We start from the raw sequence: 24413 nt of genomic DNA, 5'->3' as shown, positions 1-24413 counted from the left end.
ATTGTCCCACTTACTTGGGATTTGGGAGGTTGAGATGGGAGGATCACCTAAATCCAGGAGTTTTGAGGTAAGCCTTAGCAACATAGCAAGATGCCATCTAAAAAATAAACAAACAAACTCAACTCTTCTAAAATGTTTTTGCTTTAATTTTAAAAATTCCAGGGCTAGGGATATACCTCAATGGTAGTGTGTGCTTGCCTAGCACATGAGAGGTCCCTGGTTAAGTCCCCAGTACCACCAAAAACACACAAAAAAAATCCTATTGCATTCTCACTTTATCTTTTTTCTAACATGTTAAGATGACTGCTCACAGCATTTTATTTTCTTTCATTTATTAATACTCTTTTGAGGCTATGAATTCCTCTTGGCTATATATTCTTTAAATATTTTTATATTTAACATTTAAATATAAATATTATTTAATATTTTAAGCATTCATACTTTAATATTTTAATAGGTAATATTTTAAAAGTGACAAAGAGAATGAGATTAAATATTTTTAACTTACATGATAGGTTAAAACTTTTAAAATAATGAATATTTTTTCTGCTATAAAAATAGTACATACTTATTTTATGCTTGACAAAAATAAGCTTCTATTCTATATAGTATCTTGTACTTTTCACATAACAATGCATTCACATCTTTACACATTTGCATATATAAATACACACTATCATTTTAATTCTTGCTAAATATATTTCACATTAGTCATCATTTTTGTTGCTATTTTTATCATTATTCATTATCCCAATCATCTTAGCTATAAATAATTATATGTTGGGCAGTATAATAAGACTTACATGCATTTCATTCCCATTTCTAAGTGAGAAAACTGATGTTCAGAGAGATTAGATAAGCTTTGAAGTGGCAGAACAGAGATTCATTCAAGTTTATTGGATTACATGCTCATAATCTTAGCTCCTCAAGTTCCTATATATAAACCAAAATATACTTAATAAATTTTATATTGTCCCCTAATATCATTTCCAGTTTTTGTTATTATAAGCAATGCTAGTATATAACTTTGTGTATACATGATTAGGTAACAAAGTTACATGCCATTTTTTCCCTCTAGTTGCTTTTTTTTTTTTTAATATTTATTTAGTTAGTCAGTTTTTTCATTTTTGGCAGACACAACATCTTTGTTTGTATGTGGTGCTGAGGATCGAACCCGGGCCGCACGCATGCCAGGCGAGCGCGCCACCGCTTGAGCCACATCCCCAGCCCCCTTCTAGTTGCTTTTAAGATTTTCTCTTATTTGTTGATTATGTTGTGCTGTAATATAATTCATTTTTAAAAATTCTACTTGTGGTATATTAAAAACATTGAATCTGTAATATCAAATTTAAAAATTTTTGTTCCTATTTCTTTAACTATTTTTTGCTTTGCTCTTCCCCACAAATCCAGTTAGTTACATGTATGTTAGACTTCTTGATAAGATCCCACATGTCAGTTATGCCCTAGTTATTTTTTCAGCCTTCTTTTTTCTCTACTTTGAGTTTGTTATATTTTAAAGTTAACTTACCTTTTATTCTGCCATATCTACTCCACTGTTTATCCCAAAAGTTATATTTTTACTTCCTTAATTATATGCTGAGTATGTCCATTTCATACACACAGACACACACACATGCACAGTATATCTATCTATAAATACACTTTCTATACTATCTATATAGTTTTCCTCCCGATTTATGGGTCATATTTTCCTATTCCTTTGTATGGCTTGTAATTTTTAAAATTGATGCTGGGCATTATGAATTGTATGTTTTTGGTTGCTGAATTTTATCATTTAAATAATTTCAATTTTATTTAAGTAATATTGTATAATGAAGAGACTAGGAATCTAGCTCATTCTTGCTTAAAGTGCTTTCCTGGCATGTGTGAGACCTTGAATTCAGTGCTCAGCACTGAAGAAAGAAAGAAAGAAAGGAAGGAAGGAAGGAAGGAAGGAAGGAAGGAAGGAAGGGAGGAAGGAAATGAAAAAAAGAAAGTAAAAGAATAAAGGATAATGCAGTCTTATATATTTTTCATAATTTTATAGCTTCTGTTTTATGATTGTTTTCTTTTTTTTAAATGGTATCTCATGGTTTTTGTTTTTAATCTTTATTTATTTATATGTGGGGCTGAGGATCGAACCCAGGGCCTCACATCTGTGAGGCAGGTGCTCTACCACTGAGCAACCACCCCAGCCCCTGATTGTTTTCTTTTATCCCATTGTAGATGCAGATTTAAATATTTTAGGTATTTTTGTGAGCATATAAAAAAAGAAATTTGTGGGTGTATCCAGAAAACATTACATACACTCTTTTATTATCTGAAATCCAGAATCATGGCAACATATTGGCTGCTTGGATCATTGCTGGGAATTAGAGGAAGAAAGTCTTACCGATAATACATAGTACACACATAGAAATTTGTTTACTGAAACCTTCAACTTCTTTTATGGTAGAGATAACTTAAAGCGCTGGAGGAATTAAAACTGGAGGAATCAGTATGGAATCAGGTCAAGTAAACGTTTCTCTTTTTTTTTTTTTTTCCTATTTCAGGCATGTTCCCTGGAACCTTCACGAGCCCAAAATAGGCCAATTTCATTTCACTGGAAACCTGGACGTGATGTATGTGTTCATGTTTTAATTGCCCAATTCTGTAGCTTAGAGACAGGGGTTTGGTTTTGGGAATCAGATGTAATAAAAGGGGACACCTGATTTTCTACTTTTAAAACTATCAGAAAGCTCTGATAATTTTTGTATCCTGGATGGAAAACCTCTTAAGCAGGGAGTCTGTCCCAGTGAACCGTAGATCTTAGTGTCAGAGTATGGTTTAAAAATTGTTCATCCAGTATTCTACAGTGTTAATCTATCATATAGAACCTGCTCTGGCACTTAATAATAGGAGATTTCTAGGCTATAGTTTATAGGACTTCTAAGATATGACAGAAGTAGAGTAACTGTTTATTCAAAAATATGTGTGTCTGCAACAATTTGACATTATCTTTGGTGCTGGAAATGGATACACAGCACTGTGCTTTCAAGAATAAAGATTCTCCATTTTTTTTTTTTTTTTTTTTTGGTGCTGGGGATTGAACCCAGGTCCTTGCGCATGCAAGGCAAGCACTCTACCAACTGAGCTATATCCCCAGCCCATGGTATAAAGGTGTATTAAGAATTGTAATGCAAAAAAAAAAAATCAATCAATAAGAGAGCTCATGTATAATGGCATAATTTGGCGTGAACATACTTTATATACAGAGTTACAAAAAATTGTGCTATGAATGGATAATTATGAATGTAATGCATTCCACTATTGTCATGTATGAAAGAAATAAATTAAAAAAATAAAGTGCAAGAATACTAAAAACAAACAAACAGAAAAGAATAAAGATTCTCTGCCAAAAACAGGCAAATACAACATACCAAAGATATACAGACCAAACTATGGAAACAAATCAGGAAAGATAATGTGAACATATACAGCTGAGGAAAGTTTCAAATTTGAACAAGAGTTAACTAGAAGGGGCTGGATGGTATTTCAGGTGGAGTGTATATCACCTAAGGTGATGTCAGATGCTAAAAAAAGGTAAGCCTTATATTCCATTGACAATAAATAATTATTTTTATTCAAGTAGAATTTGAAGTAGATATTTCTGATGTACATATATATCTCAGTTCGAGTTAATAATTTGGTGGTTTCAGGGTCTTTTCTATCTTATGTTGCTATAATCTTTCATACATAACTTCCAAACCACTGAATTTTTCTGCCTCCAACTAGCAAGTTGAATAAACAACACAAAGAATCTCCTTCAGAAGTTGCAAGAGATTGCTTCTGTTCACACCTTATGGGCTGGAAATCAATCACATGGCCCCATCTAGTGCTTGATGGCTTAGAAGTGTAGTTGAGCTGTATGTCAGGGAAGAAAAAGGAATAGATTTTCTGGTTAACTTTCTGCCACACATCTTATTTATTTTTTTATTTGTTCTAATTAGTTATACATAACAGTAGAATGCATTTTGACACACCATACATAAATGGAGTATAAATTCATATTTATCTGGTTGTACATGATGTAGGTCATGTAATCATATATGAACATGTCCTATTCATTTCTACCCCCATTCTCCCTCCCCTCCCATCACTCCCCTCTGTCTATTCCAAAATACCACTATTCTACCCCTACCCATATTGTGTATTAGCATCTGCATATCAAAGAAAACATTTGGCCTTTGGTTCTTTGGGATTGGCATATTTCACTTAGCATGATATTTGCCAGTTCCATCCATTTACTGGCAAATGCCATAATTTCATTTTTCTTTAAAGCTAAGTATTATTCCATTGTGTATGTATACCACAATTTCTTTATCCATTCATCTGTTGAAGGGCACCTAGGTTCGTCCCATAGTTCAGCTATTGTGAATTGTGGTGCTGTAAACAGTGATGTGGCTAAGTCACTGTAGTATGCTGATTTTAAGTCCTTTGGGTATAATCCTAGGAGAGTGATGACTGGGTCAAATGGTGGTTTCATTCCAAGTTTTCTTAGGAATCTCCATAGTGGTTGCACCAATTTGAAGACCCACCAGGAATGTTTGAGTGTACCTTTTCCCCCACATCCTGCTAACATTTATTGTTGCTTGTATTCTTGATGACTGCTTTTCTGACTGGAGTGAGATGGAATCTCAGTGTAGTTTTGATTTGCATTTCTCTAATTGCTAGAGATGTTGGAACATTTTTTCATATATTTGTTGATCAATTGAATTTCTTCTTCTGTGAATTGTCTGTTCAGTTCCTTTGTCCATTTTATTAATTGGGTTATTTGTGGGGTTTTTTTGCCATTAGGTTTTTTGAGTTCTTTTTATATCATGGAGATTAATATACTATTTGAGGTGCACCACGTCTTATTTCCTGGGATCTGCAAGTAATGCTCTTCTACTACTTTTAAGTGGAGATACTGTCAAAAAGAAAAGCTGGAGATTTAGCAATATTCAGATCTTGGCCTTATATACCATGCTACAGATTTTGGGACCCATTCTAAGAGCACTGGGGAATCACTTGAGGAATTTTGATTTGGGAAACTTATGTTTACATTTAGAAAGATCATTCTAGAAGGTGTGTGTGTGTGTGTGTGTTTTGCTGGGGATGGAACTTGGGGTTTCATGCATGGTGTGCAAATGTAGTACTATTTAACTATGTCCCCAAACCCTGGCAATATTTTTAAGTGGCAATATAACAGAGTAATTAAAATTTCATTTCTGGAGATTCTCTGCCTGAATTTTAATTTTAGTTTTCCCATTTACCAAAATTGTACCTTGAGAAAGCTCTAACCATTAAAGTCTATATTTTCTTTTCTTTTTTTTTTTTAAAGAGAGAGCGAGAGAGAGAGAGAGAGAGAGAGAGAGAGAGAGAGAGAGAGAATTTTAATATTTATTTTTTAGTTTTCGGCGGACATGACATCTTTGTTTGTATGTGGTACTGAGGATTAAACCCAGGCCGCACGCATGCTAGGAGAGCACGCTACCGCTTGAGCCACATCCCCAGCCCTAAAGTCTGTATTTTCTTAACTGTAAAAATAGAAAACACACTGATACCTATTTTATACCATTATCCAAAATAGTATAAAACTTAAATTGAGCTGTAGTGCCTGATGCCAATACAACATAAATATTAGTCCTATTGTTCATGGTGACACTGTATTGATAGTAATTGGAGAATGTCTGGACGATAATAAGAACTAAGAAAGTAAATCAGTCAATCATTCTAATAACCCAGGTGCAAAATGAGCCAATCTGATAGCAGTAGGATATAGAGGAAGGATAAACATGATTTTGTTCCTGACACAGTAGGAGATGAGGAAGAATGAGGTGAAAACATGATTTGTAAGTTTCTGCCCTAAGTCGTTTCCTGGATGGTGGTATCATTCAAAGTGCAAGACAGTTAGTGGATTTGCTTGGGAATACTGGAGTTGTTTAGGATTTCTGGGCTTTCACTTTAATACTCTTCTCTCCAGTGCCTTGACAGAGCCTATTTCTAACTGAGTGTTGATCTCCTCCAGAATGTCTTCTGTAAGGACTTTTGAGGGCCAGGCTGGGAGTTTCATTCATTCCAACCTCAGAAGAATGCAAAGAGAAAGAAACAACAGGTTTACTGATCTCAGCATTCAATGTGAAGTTATCGTTATTGCTTTGTTTCCTAGGGCTTTTATAACCACAGCTTCAGAGGTGGGACTCTGGGTCATTCTGTGTCCAGGACCCTACATTGGTAGTGACTTAGATCTTGGAGGCTTGCCCAGGTAAGTTGTGATCTAAGGGTGACTGCACATGCCCCATAAGCACATTCAAATGGAACTTAGAGCAAAGTGTTTTGCTTGTTTTCTATGTACTTTTTTTTTTATCTGCACTATTTTGTCCATAGTGAATGAACCATAAAGTATTTGGGACTATATAGTATTTTAAAATAAACCTCCATCTCTACAATGCAGATGGGGTAGAGTTTATATTTATTCTTAAAATAAACTAATGGCTACCCTTAAGCAATATCTTCATGAGTTCTAGGGTTTGTGGTAGCAATACAAATATCAAGGCCAATATCCCTTTTTAAAGAGGAGTTTTATTGTTATTGTTTTGTTTCAGGTCTTTTTTTATTGTAGTAAAATATACATAATAAGAAATCTTCCATTTTAACCACTTAAAAGGATTCCTTTCCATGATATCAACTACATTCAAAATGTTGAACATCACTACCATTATCTAGTTCCAGAACGTTTCATCCCCCCAAAAGAAAACCCTGTACCTCAATCCCTCCCCATTTTTTCTCCTCTTCAGTTACAATGGCAACCAATATTCTACCCTTTGACTCTACAGATTTGCCCATTCTGGATAGTTCATGTAATTGGAATTAGACAATATGTGGCCTTTATGTCTTTTTTTTACTTCACATAATGTTCAAGGTTTATTCACCTTGTAGCATGTGTCAGTACTTCATGCCTTTTTATAGTCTGGTAATTTCCAGTAAAGAGGTTCCCCTGCTCCCAGCTTCAAAATAGCTTTATAAAAAATCTTATTCTAGACTAGAATTTGGCAAACTCTTCCAGATTGTAAATGTTTTAGACTTTATGGGCTATATGCAGTCTCTATTGCTACCATTCAATTCTGCTGATGTAGCATAAAAGTTCCTGTGGCAATATATAAATTATTGGCTATGACGTTCTGCCAATAAAACTTTATTTACAGAAACAACATGTCTGACTTGGCCTTTGGGTGTAGTTTGGTGAGTTCTGCTCTATATCATTGTTACATACCTCACTCTTGCATTTTGAGGAAAGACCATGGATAACCTTTATCAGCTGTTTGTAGCTGGTACCCATTGCTCTTTCTTGAAGCTGGATTAAACCTTCACAAGTACAATTTTGTATTTACAAATGTAGGCTGTCTGTGTTTTCAACCTTCTACACTTGAACATTTCTTTTTTTTGTCTCCCATTCCAAGTCTGAGTCTCCCTTTTTTGATCTTAGCTGGTTACTCAAGGATCCAAAAATGAAGCTACGGACAACTTACAAGGGCTTCATTAAAGCAGTGAATTTATATTTTGATCATCTGATTTCCAGGCTGTTGCCATTGCAGGTAAAACCCAATCACCCATTTATGCAACTGTGGAAAGTAATCACCTGTGTTGATTTCTTGAGGCCTTACCACTTTCTATGCACTCTGAAGCAGGAAGAATATTATTTGCTAATAGAATAGTTACATAGTTATTTCTATGCATGTGCTCTGTAAACTCAGAAAATATAGTCTTTTTTCTACCATTAGAATCACTCTCAAATTCTCATCTTCTTGACCTTTAGTATAACCGGGGAGGCCCCATCATTGCTATGCAAGTTGAGAATGAATATGGTTCATATTATCTGGATAAAAAGTACATGCCATATGTCAAAAAGGTAAGTGCTTCTTTAAGTTTTCTCTGTATTTACATACTTCTCTTCTCACGAACAAAATGAGAACACTAAATAAAAAGTTTGTAGAGCCAACATATCCTGAGTACTTGTAGGCTTGCAGGAACCATGGGATATGAAAGTGAAGATTCAGTTTCATTTTTCCATGCATTTACATTCTAGAGTAAGGACTGAACACACAATGCTAATGTAAAGCGAAAAGTGATGTTAAGATATATTTTCTGTGGGTATTTCAGCTCTCTTTTAGTTGATATTTACATAATGCATACTTTCAACTTTTCTGTATCCATTTGTTTAAGGTACATGTCTTATAATATACAATTGGAATTTGTTTTTGTTAGTTTATTATGAAAATTCTTGCCTTGTAAATGAGGTCAATGGATTTGTTTACATTCAATATAATTGCCGATGTATTTTATTTAAAGCTACCATCTTATTATTTTTCTGTTTGTCTTACCTTTTTTGAGGTCCCTTTCTTTTTCTTCTTTTGGATTGATTATTTTTTATTATTCTGTTTTCTCCTCTGCTAGCTTTCTCTGCATTTTTTCACTGTTCTTTTAATATTTTCCATACAGTGTTAAGTTTCTACTCCTGAATTATTACCATCTAAGTTAATATGTTTGCCAATTCCAGGGAAAATCAACTTAGAACAGTTTGATTATATTTTACTCCATTTTACCTTAGGTATTATTGTTATCATTTGTTTTAATGCTATGTATATTTTTTACCCTCAGATATTGTTATTACTTTTATTATATAGAGTTAATGATCACTTAGATTTACTCAGATTTTTTTTTGTTTCTTCCCCTCTATCTCTGTAAGTATGAGTTTTCATCTCATAATTTTCTCTGCCTTTAGTATTTTCTTTGTTGCAGGTGTGCTCATAACAAACTCCTTTACCTTTGTTTGTTTTAAATATATCTAGTTTGCCATTATTATTTTGTTTTTTCTTTTCTGGTGCTGAGATAGAACCCACTGGCATTTTACCACTGGGCTATTCCCAGCCCTGACCCCTTTTTAAAAATCTTGAGAAAGGGTTCTAAGTTGCTTAGGGCCTCACTAAGTTGCTGAGGTTGGTCTCGAACTTGCAATCCTTCTGCCTCAGCCTCATGAATTACTGGGATTAGAGGCATGAGCTGTCATGCCTGGGTTAACATTATTTTTGGAGAATTTTTTGCTGTATGTAAAGTCCTAGGTTTGTAGTTATTTTCCTTGTAGGTTTTTCTAGCATCCAATATGGCTATCATTTTTTCCTTTGAGGGTAAAGTTTTTTTTTGGGTGGGGGTTGTTGTTTTGTTTGTTTTTTTATTCTGGCTATTCCTAATCCTTTTCTCCCCACAACAAAGTACTAAGATTGCCTAGGTGTAATTTTCTTACTAGTTTATCCAGTTTGCATATTTTCTACTCTTCAATTTGTGAATTGAAGTCTTTATCAGTTTTGGAAAATTCTCAAATGTATATGCTGCTTTTCTTCTCAGGTTATGTATTATGTATTTCAAATACATAAATGTTAGATGTTTTCATCATGTATCACATATTTATCATTCTGTTTAGATTTTTCTCTAATCCATCTTCTAATTCATTAATTTTCTCTTTGGCTTTGTCTAAGTTAATGTCAAACTCATTCTATTAAGTTTTGACTTCGGATAGTTTAACTTTTGTTTCTAAAATTTTTATTTAATTCTTTTCTTTAATCAATGTTTGTAGTAAATCAGCAAAGCTTTAATAATATTATTTCTGTGTAATTTTTTTAAACTACAGGCATGGGATGAAGGAAAAAATTCTACAAATATTTAGTGTATCTTGATGGTCATAGTATAGCACTGAGTAAAGTTAGGTGGGTTCTTTGTCTTATGGATTTGAAGCATGAAATCCATGAACACAGGGTGAGAGCAAAGTAATAAGATTTATGAAAGTAAAAGAAAGAAGGCAGAACTCCCAAAGGAGGAGGGGTCCCAAAAGCAGGGTTACCAATGGGTGTCTGTTGTTTTGGGGTTTGTATAAATCTACAGCTAGCCCTAACCTAATCCTAAGTATGGCACTCAGAGACCAAGAGCTTTTCAACTTTTCATCCAATCAGGTTACCATGCCTTTTGTGGGGAGGGTATCTGGGCACTAGGCAAGAGATGTCTCACTATCAGTTCGTTTTTCTGGTTACACAGGAATTGGCCTGACCTTGATGAGGCTTAACTTTTTATGACTGTAGCCTCCTAGCCCTGCTACACAGAAACTTGATCTTGGAGGGGCCCAAGTTTCCTATCTGTCTGTTTTAACTCTGTCCCACCTCATTCCCCATTCTGATGAGGTAATCCTAACTGCTTTTGAGGAAGAAGGGCAATGACAACTTTAGGAGTATTGATGGAAATACTAATTAGGATCCCTCTATAGAGGTCTAATGGGCCCCTACAGAAGTCAGGTAGTACCTCAATGGCAGTTTTTGTTTCCATGACCATCTGGAGTTTAATGGACTCTGTGGGTACCTTACACATCAGGGCAGTCCAGAGGTCCCTGATGGTGGTTGGTGGGTGATTGGAATAGGTATACATAGGTCAGGGTTCATGCAAGAAGAACAATAAACAAGACAGTAAAGTATTATTATCTGTAAACAATTAACATAGAAACAATCAGTGTTATAAGCCAGCCTCTGAAGACTATGAAGACAGTACTTATTAGAGTTTAAGATGTGGTGTTATATACCTTTGATTTGTGACCGTTAGACCATTCAAGACTTTAGAAACATTAGCAGTGTTGCTGGAAACATATACACAACATTTAGTTTTTATAGTGGCACAGATGTCCCCTTGAGCTGTGGAATGCCATTTCTGTAAAATGGATTTCTGTAAAATAGCTTTCTCATTGTTGTTACCTCTGTGTTGGTAGAAGAGTCCCCATGTCAATTACAACTCTCTTGGTAAAGTCAGGGCTTTCATGTGCCACATTATATCATTTAGATCAATCTGAGGGATAAATATCAAGGTTAGATAATCATTCCAGTGAAAAACAGAGTTTACCTGTGTAGGAGTTCAGAAAAATTCTTAGGTCTCAAATTGACTCATTACAAGCCTGTGACTCTAGTGGCATCTTTTGTAATAGTTGTCAGGTGCTCTTGTACAAGAATCCTTTCTTTATAACCTACTAGTTTTACTTGTTTGGGAGAGGACTGACACAAGTGTATATCTCAAGTTACATTAAAAAATCCATTCTTTTTTTTTAATGTCCATGTATGACTATGCTTTGGTTAGTTTCCTGCCAGGTGTTTAAGACAAAATTGGCCAAAAAATTGACCTTTTTCCTATCTGCTATTAAAAATCATCTGAGATTTTGTCATGGATCACTGTTAGGAACTTGTGAGAAGCCTCTTGGCTCCTTTAGCTTTCTTCTACCAGTCATGCTATCTGCCAGGATGGCAGTTTTGCTAACTACATGTGGCTTCCCTTGAAACTTCAGGGACATTTACCTTTCCAGTGACTTTCATCTTTGCAGAATGTGCATTGGTTGGCTTTCTGTTCTCTAGGGTCTTCACAATCCCCTGATCAAAAGGTCAGGTGACTCACTGGAGTTGCAGGGACCTTAAATAAGTCCTGTTGATCCCTGAGTTCTGGATGATCTTAGAGGGCAAAGGTCAAAATATTGGCTACTTTTTCCTTGGCCCTTTTACTTAGAGACTTTTGTCTCTAAGTTTGGATTTTAAACATCTAGTAGTCCACTTTTGCCATTCTTGAAATTGGAGTAATAGGTTGTAACTTTGATGTTTATAATTTTACAGTTATTCCTTTTGTTTAACTAGGGTATCAGTTTTATAGTTACTCCTTTTGTTTAATTATGGTTAATATCAGTACTGGAAGTCAGCATTATATTCTCTCATCCTGGAGGTAATGCTTTATTATCTCAACTCAGGATATTCTGATAGAAGTAGTACTTCTGTAAAACACTAAGAGGTAATAGTTATAAAGTAAAATTAGCAAAGAACTTGATTTGTAAACCCAATAGACACAAGAAGTTATCTTGATAGGTAATGTTATAAAAAATATTGGCCTTTGCTTTCTCCCTGATGTCTATCCAGTAATAAAGACAAGGTTTTGAAAAAAAGGAAAAAGAAGTTTTGTTTCTTTGTTAGCAAAGGAGAAATATAGATGACTAATTACCTGGAGAACAATGGTTCTTTATAAAAAAGTGATTTAATGGCTACATTTCAGTTTCCCCCCTCTTTAGGGTCATAATTTATTTGCAGCTTTGAGAGCTATTTTTTTTTTTTTAGATTTTTTGGCAACACTGAATTATTTCTTTCCTCTGGTATGTGAGCCCAGGGATAGACAACTCAGCCCAGAATGAAAAGAAATGTAATCTCCCTTCCCCCATGTTAGGGAGGGGAAGATGGAGAAAAGAAAAAATTGTGTCAGTTTTAAAATAAGATGCAGTGTCAGAGCAGCAAGGACTACACTCAGAGCATGAAGTAGACTCTGTTATAATGAGAGCACATCAATGATTTAAGGAATGTTGTTGTTTTTAAACGTGAAGAACTAGATTTTATTCTCTATCAAAATATTAGAAGTTGACCATAGGGAAAAATGCTTAAATAACTTTGACTGTGATTATAGCCAAATTAATTGCCCATAAATTTTTTGAGATTTACTTTTCACAAACCATTTGTGACTTAATTAGATACTCTATAACTTCTTTTATTCTTAGTTTTGTCTTTTATTTCAAAAGGACTTTAAGACAAAAATATTATAACTAGGACAAAATATTATTCTACTCTACAAGATACTTTCTCTTTCAGAAACATTTATTTTTACCTATTATTTTTTCTTAAGATATATTTTCATATTTATAATGTTCTTATAACTTTCCTATTTGCTGACCTTTTAAAGTATACATTCTGAAACAATCTATGAAATTTCTGAATTTAGACAATAATAAGATGAAATACTTTATGCTTTTCTTATAGTTTTTTCATCAAAACACAACTTGGTTTCTTTTTGTTCCTTGCATGTAGAACAACACCTGTAAGTATAATTCTCTTAGTCACCTTGTTTTTTAGTGAAGACCCAACAATTTATAAAAATGTATTTAATAGACCCATATATATGTTGTCTTACAGATTTTAAGAAGCCAAGAATACTTGGATTTATATTTAGCAGTTGATGTTTAGTATTTTAACCTTGCAAATTAATCAGATGTCTCTTCTAACAAACACATTTATAAAGATTAAACCCATTGTATTAAGTCTAATTTACCCATTTTAGTTGTTAACTTTGGGTTACCCTTGAAAACCAAAATATCAGACAAGTCTACTTAACGTTTTAATCATCTTTTTCCTGTTGAAGAAAAACCCTGTGAGCAATGAACATTGCACCTTAAACAGTTTATAGAAATCAACACTCTATGTGTCAGGAATTTAAAACAGTCTTTAGTATTGTCTATTTAACCAGTTTAAGTCATGTAAAATAAAAGGAATTTAGTTCTATTTATTTATGAGTGTTCATTTATCTACATGCCAATTTTTGTACCATGCACATGATATATAGACACAAGCACACATGTCAACACAACATATAAACACAGGTGTGCACATATTCATAAAATAGACAGGAAACAAAGATTGTATAGCTTTGAACCAGGTATTAGATCCCCCACAGATAGAAGATAAAATACCTACAGATGTTTCTTATACAGACTGTAAGATTTAACTCTTAAGAAATTAAAATAGAGCTTGTCAGAAATTTTTAAAGTATGACTTGGACATGGGAATAGCCTTACATTTGGGAGATGTTAGAAATAGAATCTGTTATCCATGGGGATGCTGAAATCAAAGGTTCAGGTGGCCACTTGTCTTCCACAGGGACAGATCCACTTCCAACATAACCACTGTTTATTCTCCCTCCTTTGATCTCTTCACAGGAGACATTCTCTTTCCTTTTCTATTGTATTTGAAAGTTAACCCTTGGATAACTGGCCTCTGAATAAAAACAACAGGAAAAAAATAGGAGCTAGAAACTCAGGTTAGACCAAACAAAACTAATTGGTGCAGGACTGAAGGTGAATTCATAAGAAAAGCCTTGAGCTCAGCAATAGCCAGAGTCTTTGAGACAATGGCATAGCCATAATTACTCTAGTAAAGAGCAAATAGAACATCTTTATCGAATCAGAGTGCACTTTTGGATCAGATTAGAGTCAGCTCAGATACTTAAAGTGGGAGCCCATGAAGTCCTAAGGAAGAGATTTTCAAGAAAAAAAAAATATATCTTTCTAGAGAGAAGAGAAAACCATGTGGCAATTAGGGCATTTTTTGACATTCCTGCGCCTGTTTTGTCAGCATCCTGAAGTTGAATTCCTATGATTTTGGGCAATGCCTGCTAAGTTGTTCCTGAAGCAGAATGTGGACTTCTTAGGCATCCTCAAGAAGTCTGGGGCCTGGTGCAGCTGGACTTTTCAGATTCCCTTCCTATTTCTTTCTTTCTCTAGCATTTAAAGAAGGACTTGGAAAAGGGCAGAATCCCCGAGCATAACAAAAGAGAAAACAGTCTTTTCTGTCCCATAACAGCTTGGATTTGAAATTGACATTTTTGTTTTGTTTTGTTTTTGGTCTCACATCAGTTTGGGCACTTTGCTCATGCAGCTTACATTCCAGAGAGATATTAGGCAGGCAGCTAAGGAACAGGGAAAGCAGTCATTTTGAGCATGAAAGGCAAAAAACCCCTTATACATAGGGCACTTTTGACATTTCCCCCTTTTTGTAAAACAAATCCACCTGTAATATGGTATTACAGTTTATGTTTCTCTCCAGCGGCTATTTTTCCCATCCCCTAGTTGGTAACTAGGCCAGGCTTAGGTGCTGAAAAATGTCAGGCGTTTTATTTTTCAATGTCTGAAAATCAAATTGACCTAAAATTTTCAAAACAAGTTATCACCTGCTATTTTTTCTTTTTACTTCTCTTCCATGAGTGGCTGTGGAAAAGGCTGAAGCCTACTGAGCTATATGTTCTGACCGATGTGGCTTAAAATACTTTGGGGGAGTATTTCACATCTTTAAGGACAAAAAAAGGAGAACAAGGCATCCTCTGCAATCTTTGTTTCAGCTGTGCCCAGGGCATCCTCTGGTATCTTACTTGTCTATAGGCAGCCATAAAAAAATTTATCTGCCCTTACAGGTGTGACTTGTAACTGTGAAATCATGACACCCTTAGATGCGCTACTTGTCTTCTGTGATAAATTCTGGATTGTGTGTGCTGGCCTACCATCAGTTGAAAAACTTTTTGAGGGAAAACTGGGCCTCACTCAGAATGGAGGATACTAACTTCTTACTAATTACTGGAGTAAGGAGAGGGCATTTGCCAGCTATTTGTTCCCTTAAAATTTGTCTTAAATGTTTCCTTTGTCTTTTGGACCCTCATACTCACAGGACCATGGTCTCATATTTTTTTGCTCAATTTGCATGAGAGACAAGCCTGATAGTGCTCCAGTTGATGTCCCCAATTGAGAAAGGCAAATAATCTAGCTCCCTGAACTAGGTGAGATAAAGGATAGTTTGCTATAGTTTCATGAGAGTAAACTTTTGGTCTTTTTTTCCTGCAGGATTTTTATGGGGCAGCTGCTTAGAAAACATACTAAGTCTGAATTGAGACAAATCAAAGAATTTTATTTTACTTATCTTTTCCTGGCCAGGGATGCTTCTTTCAGAGTCCAAGTGGCCTTCTGATAGAAGCGCCAGATTGTCTGTGGTTCCAATATTTAAGGAAGAAAACCACATCCTATGGAATCTGAGAGTTGCAAGCAAGCAGGATACAAGGGCTAAAAAAGCGTTTAGTAGAGTAAAACCATACAACCACATCCTGGATTCAAGACAGTTGTGGTGGTACATCCTGGGTTTGAGTACATTTGCAGGTGTATGAAGCACAGAAAAACAATTTTTTAATAATTTAAAAAACTCATCTTATATAAGAGTTTCACACAGGAACCTAAAGATGGAGTCACTATGGCTGTACTTACTTATACTTGTCTATAACTTATTTCTTATATTTGACTATTGTTCTACTGGCCTATACCTATCTGTAACTTAACCTATATTTGTCTGAAACTGTCTGTAACTATATTTAACCTAAGGGCATACACTTATCACCTTATATTGTCTATATCTTATTGCTAACAACCTTAAATCATAGGTCTTACAATTATGTGATTATATTATAGTACTATTATTTCTTCTATCTTACTGTTACTTCTTCTTTCTTATAACTAGGGCAGACCTAGGTAACTTAACATTACTAATTCTATAACACTTATTTTATAATCCTATTGCCTTTCCTATTTCATTGATCTATATTTTATAATCCTAATCTATAACCTATAATGTATTACTTGTATTGATTAATTTAGATCATAACAGGATGAGGGGAAATACAAAGGAAAAGATGTTTTGTGGAATCCCAGAAAAAGCAGTCTAATTTTGAATCCAGGGGAGCTCTATCTTGATAATCTCCCTAACAGGTTCCTTTTTAAGAGGTGGACACCAGGAACAGGCTTATGATTTGGGTTCCAGAAAGTGGTCAAAAGCCTGGAGGTTCCTAGAGATTTTATTCAGGTACTTGATAGAAGGTGAAAGAATTGAGGGTAAGAAGGAGATATAGAGTAGTTGGAAATAACCTACACTCCAAGGCATACATAGGGAAGAGACATTTTTCTCACATAGGAAAGAGACTGTTTGGTTCATGCTCTGGTCACCTCTTTCCCAAAGACCTTGGATCAGACCAAGACTTTGTTTCAGGATCCAAGAGATATCAGATGAGGGTTCCCTCTACCATCAGGCTAAGTTAGTCAGAAGCTAGAAGTAAGGGACAGAAGGACAGATAGTGGTTGACATTTGGTACTCCTGAGAGCTGCCAGGGTCAGGCTCAGGATATCAAACCTCTGTGAAGCACCGGGGAGTCACCCCAGTCTTTTGCCTTCAGTTGTCTCAGGCTTTCTCTGTCCCACTCACAAATTCTCTCCCACAGAAAGGAAACCAAAGCAAATCAGGACTGACATTTACAATGCCTAGGAAAGGGGGATTGGCCCTGATGGCCCAAGAAGCCTGTTATCTGAATCTTATAGAATGGCTATTCACTTTATTTTTTTTTGACATTGTTAAGTCTTTTTAAAAATTTGTTCTTACCAGTTATATATTACAGTAGAATGTATTTTGACATATTATACATGTAAGGAGTATAACTTCCCATTCTTCTGGTTGTACACGATGTGGAATTTCATTGGTCGTGAATTGATTAATACACACAGGAAAGTAATGTCTGATTCATTCTACCATCTTTCCTATTCCCATTCCCCCTCCCTTCCCTTCATTCCCCTTTGTCTAATCCAAAGTACGTCTAATCTTCCCTATCCCTGCCCCCACTTATTGTGATTTAGCATCTTCATATCAGGGAAAACATTGATTGTTTGGGATTGGTCTCCAGTTCTTTTCATTTATTGGCAAATGCCATAGTTTCATTTCTCTTTATGGCAGAGTGTAAATGTACCACATTTTCTTTATCCATTCATCTGTTGAAGGGTTGATAGGCTGATTCCATAGTTTAACTATTGTGAACTGAGCTGCTGTAAACATTGATGTGGTAGCATCACTAGTATGCTGATTTTAAGTCCTTTGGGTATAAACTGAGGAGTGGGATAACTGGGTCAAATGGTGGTTCCTTTCCAAGTTTTCTTAGGAATCTCCATACTGCTTTTCATAGTGTTTGCACCAATATGCAGTCCCACAGCAATTTATGAGTGTACCTTTCCCCCACATATCCTGCCAACATTTATTGTTGCTTGTATTCTTTCTTTAAATTTTGGTAGTTGTAGATGGACAGCATGCCTTTATTTTATTTGTTTATTTTTATGTGGTGCTAAGAATAGAACCCAGTGCCTCACATGTGCTAGGCAAGCACTCTGCCACTGAGCCACAACCCCAGCCCCATGTTGCTTGCATTCTTGATGATTGCCATTCTGACTGAAGTGAGATGAAATCTCGTGATAGTTTTAATTTGCATTTATCTAACTGCTAGAGATGTTGAACATTTTTCTGTATATTTGTTGACCTGTCATAATTCTTCTGTGAAGTGCCTGTTCAGTTCCTTTGCCCATTTATTGATTGGGTTATTTGGTTTTGGGTGTTAAGTTTTTTGAGTTCTTTATATATCCTGGAGATTAATGATGTATCTGAGGTGCAGGTGGCAAAGATTTTCTCCCATTCTGTGGGCTTTCTCTCTTTACATTCTTGATTGTTTCCTTTGCTGTGAAGAAGCTTAAGTGACTGACAGATGCCATAATTTCAGAGCAAGAGGACTAAACATTTGAATGGAGCTTAGGGCTACCAGAAAAGGGAGCGAATCATTGGTCCATTTTACTCACTCTTCCATAGATCCTGGAGGAGCCCCCAAAAGATGCAGCACCGAGCAGGACTGGGTGGGTTTTTTTGTCTCATAAATTTGAAGAATGAGATCCATGGACATAAGGGTGAAAGCAAAATAACAGGAATCATAAGAGCAATATAAAGGTAGCAGAGCCATGTGCAGCGGTGCACATCTGTAATCCCAGTGCTTCAAGAGGCTGAGGTAAGAGGATTGCGAGTTCAAAGCTAGCCTCAGCAACTTAGCAAGGCCCTAAGAAACTTAGCGAGATTCTGTTTCTAAATAAAATATTAAAAAGGGCTGGATACTGGTTCAGTGGTTAAGCAACCCTGGGTTCAATCCCCAGGAACAACAACAACAATAACAAAAAAGCAGAATTCCCAAAGGGGGATTGGTACCAAGAAAGAGTTGCTGATGGGTGTCTGTTTTCTAGGGATTTATGTGAATCTACAGGGTGAAAGAAGCTAGTCATGACCCAATCCTGGGTAAGGAAATCCGTGTCCAAAAGCTCTTCACACACCCTTTCATCCAATCAGGTTACCATGCCTTTTTTTTTTTGGATAGGATCCATGCACTAAGCAAGCTATAATTTCACTAACAGTTTTCCTGCTTATACAGGAATTGGCCTGGCCTTGATGTCTGTAGTTTCTCAGCACTGCTACACAGACACCTGATCTTGGAGGGACCCAAGTTTCCTATTCGCCTGTTTTAACTCTTTGTCTTGCCTCAATAGTAAAAATCACACTATATCTAACCAATATAAATTATAGAATAGTACTATAAAACATAAATATATTTATATTTTCTAGATAATAAGAAGAGGAAAAAGAGACGTTTTAAATTTCTTTTTCTTCTTTCTCAAACTGAAGCATCTTCCTTGGGATATACCTGACTGTAGTTGAAGAATGCTTGAAGACTTTAAAATATGCACATAAGCCTGAGGCCTTCATTATCTTTGGATTCCCAGTAGAGGGGATATTGTCTCTATTTACAAAGAGAAAATCAGTGTTTATTAAATCAAATCTCTCTTGTACCAGGTGGGATCATGTTAATCACCTAGTTCCCTGAATGTATATGTCTTAAATCACTATGTATATTAGATAAAATTTCTTTGAAAGACCTTATCTAGTGCAAACTTGTTTATCTGCCCAAGCAGTATAAGGAACCCAGTAAAAGGACCAATCATGTTTGGTCCTTTTAGTCACAAAAGCACCAACCAATAAAGGTATGATTTTCTGATTTTGTTTGATTATTTGTTATTTCTATTTCTTTGCCAAGACTTCTCATTTTTTCTTTTAATTCCGTGAACACATTAATTACATCTATTTCAAAACCTATGTCTAATAATTAATCTAAGATCAAATCTCATAAGGACCTATTTCCTTTGTAATTTTTCTTATGGTTTCAACCTAGTCACTTTTTTATTCAATATCAGACATCAGCTTATGAGATCATTTGAGGCCTTTTGTCATCCCCGAGATTGATTCATTTTTGCTTCTGGCAGGTATTTGCAATGATTTCAAACTAAGATATCCTTGTGAAATTAAATTCTCATTCACCCTTTTTTCTAGGGGATTGCTCTTCTGGTCTTGGCAGGAAGCCTAGAATTTTTTGTGGCTCCTCTACTGGGGGGTAGTCTCCAAACTGCAGTTTCTTTCTCCAAGTCTTATAATACTATACTGTTGGCAACCCTTCTAAATTTCTCAGACTCTCAACTGAAACTTTAGGAATGAGCCACTATCTCATGGTAAAAGCAATACCAAACACTAGCTTCCTTTCTCTCCAGGATCTGGGCTCCTCATATTCTACCTTACATATCTATGTAGCATCTCCAAATAAGTCTTTAGAATATACCTTGTCCAGCTTGTCCAGTTGTTATTAGAAGGAAGGTTCATTGGATATAGACGTAGAATCTGTTTCTATCCCTATGAGTTATGAATCATGTCTCTTGGTTTTGTCCAGGACATCCACAGGATGCTAGAATAATTGCTATCTTTTCAGTATCATGTTTTCTAGTTTCAGTATGTTATATGGTCATCTGCCAGTAAGCCATGTTGCTCACTAGGGCTAGAGATGAAGTACTGCGTTCTCATAGTATCTACAGAAGATGGAGTGGGATAATAGTAACTGATGGATGAAATTCTGTCTCTTCTCACATGAGTCACTTCTTTGCCTCATCTATTTTTCAAAGGAGTCCAGTAGATACACGCCAATTCACAGTAAGCAGTAAAGGGTTCAAGGATAAATTTCAAGAATATTTTCTCTTTCAGGATGTTTTGGTCCAAAAGACAAAACACACCTTTGGCTTTTCTTAGTATCCATTGCCACAGTCTTAGTTTTTTTTTACCCCTGAATTAGATAAATCCCTTGTTTCTTGCTATCTTTGATTTAGAATCTCCCTAGCACTGTTTCTAGTTAATGTAGGAACATTAAGGGCTGATGCAGCAAAATGACTATGGATGGATTTAGCAACAACTTACTGTCTTTGCCCATTGACGAAGGAAAATAGCAGAGGCATGTGTGAATTTGGCCCATGACACATGGTTAATTTGGATGACAGTGAGGACAAGAATGTTTATCTTAAGCTCTGACATACTGAGAAAATCCAGAATTTAAGTCCTTAGAGAAAGCACTGTATTACGTGAATGTAAATAATTCCACTGCCTCTTCTATGAACTTATAGTTGTCACTTTGACTTTGCTGAGTGTGACTGAGGCAGAGACGATTTCTGTTTTAAATTTCTAACTTATAAGAAGTTGGTTGAAGAATTATCTAGTATTTTTTTCTATAAAGAAACAATCCCATGGACCCAGGAAAAGTCTGTTTGTCTTTCTGAATTCATTCCTAGGCCCTGGAGAAAAGAAAGGTCGAGGTGCTTCTCATGACTGCTGATAGTGGACGAGTGCTGGGAAAAGGCCGCATAAAAAATGGTACAGTTTTGGTTTCACCTTGTGTTCTCCAGTAGACAGTTCTGAAAGAGCAAGAGTCCTTCTGGTGCTTCATCATTTCCATCTCCTATGAGGAAGTCTCATGGTCTTTAGGTGAAAATGGCGGGAAATTGAGGTCAAAGCTGAGTTAGCATGTTAATCAGCTTTTTGCTGCTGTGACCAAAAAAAAACTGACAATCTTAGAGAAGGAAAAGCTTATTTGGGGCTCACAGTTTCAGACATTCAGTCCATGGTTGGCTGATTTCATTGCTCTGGGCCCAAGATAAGGCAGGACATGATGGATATCATGGTAGAAGAAGCAATGCTCTACTCATGGCAGCTGGGAGGCAAAGACAGAAAGAGGAAATACCCTCAAAGAAGATGAACCCTTCCAGGAGAGCCCTTAGTGATCCACCTCCTCCAACCATGCCCCACCTGCCTATAGCTGCCACCCAGTCAGTCCATTCAAACTAAGATGGACTGATTAGGTTACATCTCATAATCCAATTATCTTACCTATATTTCTGCATTAACACAAGAGCTTTGGGGGGAATACCTCTTATCTAAACTGTAATAGGAAGCCAGGCCCTATCTTCCTGTTCCACCAGATGTTACCCCCAGAGCAGCATAACACAAAACACTTACTTCATCTTCCTCAATCCCTTGGTAGTCCAGAAGGGGTTCTGACTGGGATCAGAGTAAAGGTTATTTCCAATGCTGTCAAATCACTCTTAATTGAGAAACAGGGAGCAGATGAGTGTCAAAAATAACAATGCTATGAACCTGGCCTTGGGACCTGGTAGGGTAAATAAATTCATAAAATAAAGCAGTGAGGGTGCTGTAGATGTAGCTGAGCAATAGAGTGCTTGCCTAGCATGTGCAGAGTCCTGGGCTTAATCCCTAACACGGCCAGGAAAAAAATAAGTTGGGAGGGATATAAATTACAAGGAGCAAACACAGGTTGATATGCAGGATAATGAATAAAAGTAACACACAAATGGAGATGAAAAAAAAGGATAAGGGTGTGCCCCTATGTGATAGAGTACATACTTAATATTAGCAAGGCCTTTGGCTCAATCCCAAGCACATCCTCCAGTCCCCCAAAGAGGTTAAGTGTCCTAGAGTCAAGTTTTGGGTCTTAGGTGATTCATCTCTCTGAGATGAATTTTTTCATTCAGCCTGTCTATTCTTCAGCATCACATGGTGGTTTATTTAAATTGCACTTGTTACTTTAAATTCTCTATACATGCTAAGTGAAGGGATTTCTTTAAAAGCCCTTTGTATATTGCATGTGTGGGTTATATCTTTATTGCTAGTCATCAAATGAAATGTCTGAAACTTGTATACATAGGAGGTGCTGAACCCAGCTCTCTAGTCTATTTCTGTTAGTATGTTTTCTGCAGTTTGGGGACCCTGGTGGAGAGATTGTGACAAACTCTAGGTTCTCAAGTCATAGCAAGACTTTATGCACTGTTTCTCCTTTCCCACCACAGTGCTGGTCACTCTCCACATGAAGAATATACATAAAGGAACTTACAAAGAACTTTCTTCAATTCAGGTAAGGACATTTCAGAGATGCAAACTGATAGGGAAATTCTCAGCAGAAAATTGAGTTGGTTCAGTTAAAAGTTTGATCATTTTTGCCCTAGAATGCCTATTCTAGGTGGTTTTAGGTTCAACTGAATCAAAATCACATGCCCACATTACCAGGTCTATAGCCCACAGCTATAGAAAGTCCACTGTTACTTTTTTTTCAGTGCATTTCTTATACTTAACTAAAAAAGTAAACATACAAAACACAGTTTTAGGGGCAGATATAGTATTAAATGAATATAAGGAAAAAGCAAAGCTTTTTAGCCTCCTACTTCTTTATTTTTATTTTTTATTTTTTAACTACACGACAGCAGTGGAAAGGATTACAATTCTTATTACACATATGGGGCACAATTTTTCATATATCTGTATATAAAGTATTTTCATGCCAATTTATGTCTTTATACATGTACTTTGTTGGTTTTTTTTGCATTACAATTCTTAATACACATATATACCACAATTTTTGTATCTCTGTATATAAAGTTTGTTGACACCCAATTCAAGTCTTCATACATGTACTTTGTATGATGATGTCCATCACATTCCACTATCCTTGCTAATCCCCTGCACCCTCCCTTTCCCTCCCACCCCTCTTCTCTATCTAGAATTCATCTATTCCTCCCACCCTACCCAACTATGGGTCAACCTCCTTATATCAGAGAAAACATTCCACATTTGTTTTTTTGGGATTGGCTAACTTCACTTAGCATTATCTTCTATCTACTATCAACACCATCCATTTACCTGAAAATGCCATGATTTTGTTCTTTTTTAATGCTGAGTAAGATTCCATTGTATATATATGCCAAATTTTTTTATTCATTCATCCACTGAAGGACATCTAGGTTGGCTCCACAGTTTAGCTATTGTGAATTGTGCTGCTATAAACATTGATGTGGCTGTGTCCCTGTAGTATGTTGTTTTTAAGTCCTATTGGTATAGACCAAGGAGAGGGATAGCTGGATCAAATGGTGGTTCCATTCCCAGTTTTCCAAGGAATCTCATATTGCTTTCCATATTGGCTACACCAATTTGCAGTCCCACCAGCAATGTATGAGTGTACCTTTTCCCCCATATCCTCACCAATACTTATTGTTGTTTGTCTTCATAATAGCTGCCATTCTGACTGGAATGAGATGATAAATTAGAGTAGTTTTGATTTGCATTTCTCTGACTGCTAGAGATGATGAGCATTTTTCCCTATATTTGTTGATTGATTGTATATCCTCTTCTGAGAAGTGTCTGTTCAGGTCCTTAGTCCATTTGTTGATTGGGTTATTTGTTTTTTCAGTGTTTAGCTTTTTGAGTTCTTTATATACCCTAGAGATTAGTGCTCTATCTAATGTGTGAGTGGTAAAAATTTTCTCCCAGGATGTAGGCTCTCAGTTCACCTCACAGATTGTTTCTTTTGCTGAGAAAAGAAACTTTTTAGTTTGATTCCATCCCAATTATTGATTCTTGGTTTTAATTATTGCACTATAGGAGTCTTATTAAGGAAGTTGGGGCCTAATCCCACATTAAGAAGATTAGGGCCTACTTTTTCTTCTATTAGATGCAGAG

At 35.9% G+C, this 24413-nt stretch overlaps 1 protein-coding gene across 1 annotated transcript in view; it reads left to right on the top strand.

Annotated features, from left to right (window-relative positions):
• LOC143391011 (beta-galactosidase-1-like protein 2) overlaps nt 1–24413 on the top strand; it is a 49377-nt gene that overhangs the window by 7952 nt on the left and 17012 nt on the right. Inside the window, exons 3-8 of the mRNA XM_077108153.1 lie at nt 2553–2621; nt 6191–6286; nt 7508–7616; nt 7838–7930; nt 21179–21260; nt 22751–22815. Of these exons, the coding sequence (XP_076964268.1) occupies nt 2553–2621; nt 6191–6286; nt 7508–7616; nt 7838–7930; nt 21179–21260; nt 22751–22815 (514 nt within the window). The remainder of the gene's footprint in view (nt 1–2552; nt 2622–6190; nt 6287–7507; nt 7617–7837; nt 7931–21178; nt 21261–22750; nt 22816–24413) is intronic.

Source organism: Callospermophilus lateralis, chromosome 2, assembly GCF_048772815.1.
Source record: "Callospermophilus lateralis isolate mCalLat2 chromosome 2, mCalLat2.hap1, whole genome shotgun sequence".
Taxonomy (NCBI): domain Eukaryota; kingdom Metazoa; phylum Chordata; class Mammalia; order Rodentia; family Sciuridae; genus Callospermophilus; species Callospermophilus lateralis.
The sequence above is the reverse complement of the archived record's forward strand: the minus strand, read 5'-3'. Positions and strand labels throughout refer to the sequence as shown.